Source organism: Alosa sapidissima, chromosome 7 (assembly GCF_018492685.1).
Source record: "Alosa sapidissima isolate fAloSap1 chromosome 7, fAloSap1.pri, whole genome shotgun sequence".
NCBI lineage: Eukaryota > Metazoa > Chordata > Actinopteri > Clupeiformes > Clupeidae > Alosa > Alosa sapidissima.
Window position 1 is genome coordinate 12,136,667 of NC_055963.1, and position 9,249 is coordinate 12,145,915.

General features: G+C 45.8%; 1 protein-coding gene and 1 long non-coding RNA gene across 2 annotated transcripts; one reads left to right on the forward strand and one right to left on the reverse strand.

The window, feature by feature from the left end:
* The first annotated feature begins 3,321 nt into the window (after positions 1-3,321).
* On the forward strand, positions 3,322-5,253 carry LOC121714140. Its single transcript, XR_006033035.1, has 3 exons — positions 3,322-4,189; positions 4,331-4,513; positions 4,654-5,253. It is a non-coding gene; the product is annotated as an uncharacterized LOC121714140 (long non-coding RNA).
* A 2,163-nt stretch (positions 5,254-7,416) lies between these two features.
* aar2 (AAR2 splicing factor) lies at positions 7,417-8,905 on the reverse strand. Its single transcript, XM_042099343.1, has 2 exons — positions 8,769-8,905; positions 7,417-7,630 (listed from the first exon to the last, which is right to left on the reverse strand). The coding sequence occupies exons 1-2, from the start codon at positions 8,892-8,894 to the stop codon at positions 7,463-7,465; spliced, it is 294 nt and encodes a 97-aa protein (XP_041955277.1). The 5' UTR covers positions 8,895-8,905; the 3' UTR covers positions 7,417-7,462.
* Positions 8,906-9,249: the final 344 nt, after the last annotated feature.

The following is a 9,249-nucleotide window of genomic DNA, read 5'->3' on the forward strand; positions in this document are numbered from 1 at the left end:
TAGAGCAGCTAGAGAATACAGCAGTGTTGCGGACTGTTGGGTATCAGGGCAGCAGCAAACTTTCGAATCCAGCAAAACCCTTCGGTGACGTTTGAAGCTTTGACGTCACCAGTCACGTGCTTATGCCAATTTGATACAAGCTCCAACACACTGTGTCGAAACAATTTGCTTCACAGGAGTGATACAAGCTTCGGTGCCTCAGTGTCGAATGTCCCATCACTAGAAGAAATCCGGATGTGACTCGAAAGGCCTCGAAAATGTAGTCAACTGCAAAACTGACTCTGACTTGGCTTTGTTGCTGCTTAAATTGTAAGTAGCCTACCCTTGGGTGAACTTCGTTTTTGTAATGTGGTTTGATAGTCTCTTGAACAATGTGTTTGCTCGACCGTTTTATTGTGAGCCCTGTATGTGTTTAACTTGGTTTCGTGATGGCTAGCTCGCTAGCTAGTGGCGAGCCCAAATCAGGCGAAAACCCAGAAACAGCGAAGGAATAACCAGACTTGCATAGGGCTTTTTTAAGTCTACCATGTATGGTTACGTTTTTATGGCTTATACCCCAATTGTCAATGGAGAAATTGTATTGAATTCTTACTTCCGGAATCGGCTGTGGGCGGGACTGTGATGCTCTACTGTCACTTGGTCTGAAAGCTCTGCAAGTCGCTGAATTTCATTGCAACATTCCATGGCCTGTCGTCGCTACATCACCGCAAGTCTCCTCCTGGGTGATTAGGGTTCCCGAATACCGGAGAGTGGGTGGAGGAGGAAAAGGAAGGAGAAATAAATGTAGTCCAAGGTCAGGGGAACCGCGGTGAAAAGCATTAAGTCAAAGAAAACGTTGAAGTGGTCAAATGACAACACCACTGTTTGTTGTTTTCTATTAGCTACAAGCGGGCTTCTCTCTCTAGATATATGAAATTAGGCACTTTTCCTCCTCACATTTGTAGGAACCAGTAATTAGCCAAACAAAGTTGTATTAATCCAGACCTTCCTTAATGATAGTTACAAACTGCCTTGTTGCACAGACCTTACTTTATAAAAGCATTTTATTTTAATTGGTAAAAACGTATACAGTACCTATGGTTCCCCTCTTTCCACCTACTCAGAGTGGACCTCTATAAGCAGAGATCGGCCTCCAACTGCACTCCACCTGGGCTCTAGGGTGGCGGCCGCATGGGCCGAGTGCAGGCCAGCACACCCGTGGCTTCAAAGGGGCCGAAGCCTTGTCCTCAGCCTCCCTGCTTAAACACATCTGCAGAGCTTACTGTTAACAAGCACGCGAGCCCAGGGGAACACATGCAAACACACAGGCCACCAAGGAGAGCCAGGAGGGGGGGGGACTGAGCAGGTACACACACGCACACACTGGATTTGATGTTGACACCAGCTTCCAGCCGGCACTTAAAAGACACACCAAAAATCACAGACGCAAAATGGTACTCAAACTCAAACGCTTACACACAAAACACAACACAGGAGTGTGTGAGCATCTGTGAGTGCGTCACGTTTGGGGGTGCAAAGGGGCCATGTGAAGCCGGAGCATTTCTATAGACCCTTTCAACAAGGTAAACAAAAACAATGCTTGAACATTCTATTTGGGCCCCAATCTACTTCCTCTGCATTAAGATAACATATGGAATGTTAAAAAGGAAGTCTTGTGGGGCCAACTATGATGCTGATAATGGAACTCTCTTGAAAGGGTCCATTGCCATTCCCACTGCCTCTGGAGCAGTTATCAACAAGCTGCCCACCTGTTCTCTCTCTCTCTCTCTCTCTCTCTCTCTCTCTCTCTCTCTCTCACACACACACACACACACACACACACACACACACACAAAAGAAAACCCTCTGGCCTTAGCCCTCCAGGAAACCCTGCGGCCCTCAAGAGCGGACTCTGACCAGAGGGAGAGAGAGCATGTGTTTGAGAGAGATTGAGAGAAACAAAGTGAGAGAGAGAAACAGAGAGAGAGAGCCTCGGCAGGGGCCAACCCTGCTAAAGACATCACCACCTCACAGATGTTGGGATGCAGGGAGCGGCACTAGAGCGGCCATCACATCGCATTAGATCCCCGTCACGGTCGCCGTTCCACCTCTTCAAGCACACACACACACGCACACACACTCGTGTGTTTACGACTCCGCCAGCATGCTTATGGAACAACTGATTTCTATTAAGCACAGTGGGGGGAAAAAAACTCTGGCACTGTAAAAACATTAATCTCGAGAGACCATGTTTATGACTGTCAGGACAAATTGGCTGAGTACTTCGTCAAAAGGCCAGAGAACCTCCATAGTACTGAAGACTAAAACCAATATTTATGGCACAAGATGTCAAACCACACCATGCCGCATCCAGCACCACCACCCAAATACCATGTGCCCCCCACATGCCCCCTTTTCCCCCCAACACCCACACAAAGTATAATCACAGAGCCATGGTCAATTAGAGATAGAAGGCCGGCACTGACAAGCCATTTGTTTTCATTAAGACTGCCGCTTTGCTTGAAGGCAGTCTTCTCTGCATCTGTGTCTCAGAGTGACTTAAAGAGAAGCCGAAAGCCTGAGAAACTCGGGGAGACATGACTGATTCATTACTGAGCTCCATCTCTACACAAACACACACACATACTGTGACACAGACTCTCGTTCCCAGCCTCCCTGTCTCGACATATGATTGTGTCAGGCGGAGTGTTTTGCCTCTGAGCATCTATGGGGGGATTGAAGGGGCCCATGTTTGCTTTGGCATTCTGGGCTACTCCACGGCCTCCACAGCTTGGACCATCATGGACCCAATGGACCAAAAATCCTGACAGTGACTGACAACCCTGATTATCCTCCACCAGCCCCAGCAATCAGGACAACTAGTCAGTCTCACTGCCCCCATGTGAGGGGGCAAGGGGGAGAATGAGACTAATTAAAGACCTTACAGAAACTGTTGCTGTGAACGGTGCCAAGAATGTTGTCCGAGAGTGAGAGGAATCACCTGGCCATCACAAACAATGGCGTAAGGAATGCGACTCCCTGATCAGTCTTCCAAATGCATAATACTGTACATCAGCATCTTCTACAGAACACACATAACGCCTCAAACCCTGGACCAGGCTGTGAGAACAGATGTTAAGAGGTGGCATGATATTATGTTTATTATTGATATTAATGGACACACATATATTTGGGGCAGCCGTGGCCTACTGGTTAGGCCTTCGGACTTGTAACCGGATGGTTTGCCGGTTCGATCCCCGACCATTAGGAGCAGTAGTGCCCTTGAGCAAGGCACCTAACCCCTCACTGCTCCCCGAGCGCCGCTGTTGTAGCAGGCAGTTCACTGCGTCGGGATTAGTGTGTGCTTCACCTCACTGCATGTTCACTGAGCTGAGATGAGCATGCACATGTGTTGAGCCAGTAGCGGCTGTGCAGGATGTCCGGAGGGCTTAAAATCGTCCACACATTCAGTCAATCCGGCCTGTCCATCCCGTCCAAATGCACAGCTCTTAGTTAAAGGAAAATATGGGACAGGAGTTATCTAAACATGGCAGGAGCACAGAAAACTGATTACTGGTAGAGCAGGAGAAGGAGAGGAGAGGGAGGCAACATGACTTTATTGTCATTCAGCTGATTTACTTTCCTCTCAGTTTGGGCTTTCTCCCGTAATGGACTCTGTCATCTTCAGGCAAAACAGAGCAGAGACCAACATGGAAGCAATTAAACGGTTATTCCACCCCAACTTGTCCCGGTCCAGGCATTTTGGGCTTATATGCAGTGCTAGCTTGTGTGTGTGTGTGTGTGTGTATCTTTCCTTTTCACTCTGTGTGAGTGCATGTGTCTAAGAATGTATGTGTGATCACTATCTTTCTCCTATATGTAACTATGTCCTCTCAACAAAGAGTTGTTTGAGTCTGTGAGAGTATATATCCCTTTCCCATCCCTTTGCACTAGCATGTGCATGTGTTTGTGTGTGTATCTCTCTCTTCTCTGAGCGTATGTGTGTGTGTGTGTGTGTGTGTGTGTGTGTCTGTTCCCCTCCGGCTCGTGAGCCTCTATCCAGGGAGAGCCATAAATAAGGTCAGAGAGGGTCAGCTGATGCCTCCATCCTGAACGGCTAATTAAAACCACCGGTGTTGGACGGCAGGGAGCCCGGCTGGCACGCATCCGCTCCGGATGCGGACGATGACAAGACAAAAGAGGAAGCCAGGTGCAAATCCATTGTGTTTTCAGGACCAAAGAGCATTGGATAAAAGCCTTTTATGAAAAGGCTGAATTAAACAGAATACTTCAATCTATCTGTTAATGTTAGCAGACAACCCCCCCCCCCCCCATCCCCAACCCTCTCCAGGGACCCCAGGCGACAGGACTGCATGTCAATGGGCATCTTCTCCTGCAGTGAAAAGGGGCTTCAGAGAAACAGAGAGGCCTTCTGCCCCAGCTGGAGACCGGCTGCAAAGTGCCATGGCAGCAGGGCAGAGACTGCATGGACGGGCAGGAAGGAGGAGAGAAGTGGAGTGAAAAAGTGGCGGATGTAAGTGAGGAATGAATAGAAGGAAGCCAGCAGCCATGAGGTCCATTACCATCACTTGAGAGAGAGAGATGTTCATGAAAGAGCTCTTTTTTTCTTTTTCATGCATTCATTCCTTCCTCTCTTCTCAATCTTTCTTTCAGAACTTCAAGAATGCAATTAAGGCTAATCAGGTTATCCAGCTGGTCGAACTCCCACCCAGCTAGTGGTCTTTCACAGTCTCTTCCCACACTGAATACACTTCACACAGAGATCTGACTGTGGCTCTGAGGCCGTCAAAGCTTCTAAAAGGGACACCTCAACATAGGAAGAAAAGCCTCAAACAGCCTTTGCCCCCAAAAGCGCCAGGCTTAAACAAGGGAAGCGTCTGCCACTCCCCTCTACGCCAGACAGCGGGTGCAGAGAGGTCGATCTGAATCCATGCCCCATCCCTCACCACATTCCCACAGCAAGGTCCCCCAGTGATAAATCACCCCGCAGCCAACAAAAAGGTGGACGAGCAGCAGGAAGGAGCCCACAAAAGATCAGCTGGGCCTGGAGGGTGTGTGTGTGTGTGTGTGTGTCGGGCATGGGGTGTTATACTCAGCTCACAGGGCACCCCAACCCTGGTTTCTGACATGGGAGTGTTTCTAAGCTGTGCATCAGATCTGCAAGTCCAGTCTGAAAATAAAAAGTGGAGTTCTGGAATACACCGTCAACACACACACATAATTGCATTTCCCTGGTTTTGTACCTGCACTGAACCTAATGACAATAGAGATTCTAATATAATCTTAAGAATAAATGGCAAAATGTGAATGTCACTATAGAAAAGTCTGGTCACAAATTTTCTAGAATTTAGTCGAGGTTTGACAATATCTTTTACTCTGAATAGGAACAACCTGCCCTCTGGTGAACACTGTCTGAACTTACAGTTGTGTATAAACCTTAGTTCACCTAAACTTAAAAAGGCAGTTTGGTACAGGGGGTATTTCAAGTATGTGGTTTAGACCAGTGGTTCTCAAACTGTGGTACAGGTACCACTGGTGGTATGCAAATTCCTTCTATAGTGGTACTCTAGGAGTCTCCAAGATTGTTTTTTTAAAGATCACATAATAACTTCAACATTTTATCAAAATATAAATTCAAAAGTACTTAACCACACAATCACTGAAGTTAAATTTAAACTATTTTAGCCTATATTCATTTGTATATCAGTCAGTAGGAGCCAATAGGCCTACTAGGCTAGTTTAACTGTATGGAGCATTAGCAAATGGTTGCTAAAGCTAAACTGTGATGACAAGCAAAAGAAAAGGAAGCAGACATGATGGATCAAAAACATTTATGCAATCATGGCTCCAAACTGGGAGTATTACAAAGAGAAGTTTGGTGAATATGTCAAGTAGAAACTGAAGTTGGTGACAATTAGCCCAGCACAAGTGACTAGTGGATCTTCCATGGCACCTGCAAGCAACAAACGGCGCAAAACAGTGCCCTGAAGTGCCCTTGAGCAAGGCACCTAACGCCTCACTGCTCTCCGAGCGTCACTAGCAAGGCAGCTCACTGCTCCGGGTTAGTGTATGCTTCACCTCACTGTGTGTTCACTGTGTGCTCTGTGTGTTCACTAATTCACGAATAGGATCAATTCAGAGACCAAATTCCTTGTATATACAAGTATACTTGGCCTGGAAACCTGATTTACACATTTTTTTTAATGTCCTAACCGGAGGTGGTGCAACACAGAGCTCTGCAGCACGATGAGCAGAACTTTTGTCGGGGCACCCGTTTCTATTTCCTTTTTGTCACTCACATTTTATTTTGAAAGTTATATTGCGTTGAAATGACGCAATATAACTGCGTGTTTAACGGATTCTGTGTGGACAGCAAGCACTCAATGATACACCCGAGTGAGATACTGGCATGCAGTTAGGACAAGCTGCTACACAGTTCACTTACAGTGGGCTATCATTACACCATGCTTGGATTACCTCCGTCAGCAAAAAAAGAATACAAACAAAAACTTAAACAACAAAAAACTATTACAAGGAATGTCCAGGGAATAGCAGGGAAGATGGTTACTTTAGATTGTAGTGAGGATGGTACAGGAAAAAGGTGGCCTTGTGTTAAATTAGTATATATAGTATATAACTGTTTGTTAAATAAAAGCCAGTTTACTAGAAAAGCTATTAGAAAAACAACCGCACAATGATGAGCAGAAATCCCCTTCCCTGGTTTTGCTGATCATGGAGAGCCAAGACTGAATAAAACAAAACAAACAAACAAACAAAAACATGACGAATTTCTCAACTTTCAAATTTGTATAAACTTTCCAACATTCCATTATGGAATAATTTGAACACTCCCGTCTGCCTCTCCAGTTTTTGATATGAGAGAGAGAATCCGATCCAGAGGCCTGGAACGGGACTCATTTTAGGGGTGTGTAAGAGAATGCTATGAGTAACTGGTGACGCTTAAGGCCCAAAGGGAGGTGAACGCAGAAACTCTCACAATCAAAATTTCATACACAAGCAAACTTATTCACACCCACACATAAATAAACATAAACACACACACACACACACACACACACACACACACACGACAAAGACAATACAAAGACACACACATACATACACAGAGACACACACATACACACACACACACAAGGCTGTGTACACAAAGACATACACATACATACACAGAGACACATACACACAGACACACACAAACAAATAAACGCACGCACACATGCACAAGCCCGTGAATACAAACAGACAGACACAGACACACACAGACACATTCACACACACACTTATTTACACACACGCAACCCCGTGTATACAAACAGATAAACACACACACACAGACATACACACACACACCCACAAACAGATAAACACATGCGTGCACGCACACACACGCACACAAGCCTGTGTTTACAAACAGACACACACACACACACACACACATTCATCAGTCCAGAGTGACTCCCTCAGGGAGCTCCACCACCACTGGGGCACAGTCGTCAAGGTCAGCCTCAAAGTCCCAGCGGAACTTCTTGGTCAGATGAACTTTGAACTTCTCTGCCCTCTTCCGAAGCGTGCTGTCCATCCCAGGCCCAGTGGCAAACTGGAAACAGTCCTAAAGAATGGCCAGAGAGAGAGAGGGGGGGAGGTTGCCAGGGTTTAGACACACTGATAATGAAAACAGGAAAATAATAAACCATTTGCCCAGTAAATGAACTCATGCATTTTTATCATCAAAGTCATACTGAGACATGGTTGTGTTCCATTGAAACAACACGAGGGACATCGCATTACAAGATAACTGTTTGTGGTTTGTGTCAGTATTCTTTTGCAGACATGGCCCTCTAGTGGCCATTGTGGAAACTGACCACACTAACATGGAGGCACCTGCAGTGACATGCAATTTGCCAGCTGCGATAACATCATGGATCACTACTACATCAACGTTCCTTTTTCTTGTCTCCAACACTAAGCTTCCATTGTCGTCTATATCTGATATCTGTGTTTTCCAGCATCTTTCAAATCATTCCACTGTATGTTGATTTTAATGGTGATATACCAGAAGTAAATCAGAACTTTACCAGTATAAGTATATATATATACTCTTTTGATCCCGTGAGGGAAATGTGGTCTCTGCATTTATCCCAATCTGTGAATTAGTGAAACACACTGTAGAATTCTGGGGTATTCTTACTGTATTCTGATGTGTTCATATGTTACTTCTGTGTGTAGTATACAACAGGGAGAGGTCCATATTATTGTACATAACTGTGCCTTAGGCCTGTGTACCAGCAGGAAGGTCATACAGGCCGATGTTTAGGAACATCCGAGGAACATCAGTGATAGTTTTACTGTTTGAGCCTGTGTTCTGTTATTCATTGTTGTACCATCTACAATAAATCATCATCTAATCGCCGATCCTGATCCCGCCGTCAAGCTTTATTGACCATTTTCAATACAGACATTAGAACTAAAACACAACGCAACAACCAGAGAATCCAACAACACTCAGCACACAGTGAACACACAATGAGATGAAGCACACACTACTCCCGGCGCAGTGAGCTGCCTGCTACAACAGCGGCGCTCGGGGAGCAGTGAGGGGTAAGGTGCCTTGCTCAAGTGCAGTTCAGTCATTCCTACTGGTCGGGGTTCAAACCCTCTGGTTACAAGTCCGAAGCGCTAACCAGTAGGCCACGGCTGCCCCATAAGTAACCGACTCAATCAAATGTGTGCAGATGAGATTGGTGTACCTGCAGGGTGGTCGTGAGGAAGTTATTCTGGGAGACAATGTCCACAAAGAAGTCTGGAGGGATCTCTCCAAGCTGGTGGTACAGCACGCTGATGAGACCCAGGAACAGCTCCTTGTGCGTGCGCATGGCCTCCTCGGAGCGGCACAGTAATAATAATAATAATAAGCTTTATTTGTATAGCACCTTTCATACACAGAATGCAGCTCAAAGTGCTTTACATTTGAAGCATGTAACACAATAATAGTCAGTCAGTCATTATCAATCACTTTTCTTTGCTGTTTATGATCTACTCAGCAACATATCAAAAATATAGAAAATGACGTCATAAGTCTGGCAGCCTTAACCCTCTTACCCCCCACAAGCACGCCATATGGCAACTGTGGCAAGGAAAAACTCCCATATTCCAGGAAGAAACCTTGAGCAGAACCTGACTTAATAGGGGGAGTCCATCTGCTTCTGGCTGGCTGCGCCCTCCAATAGT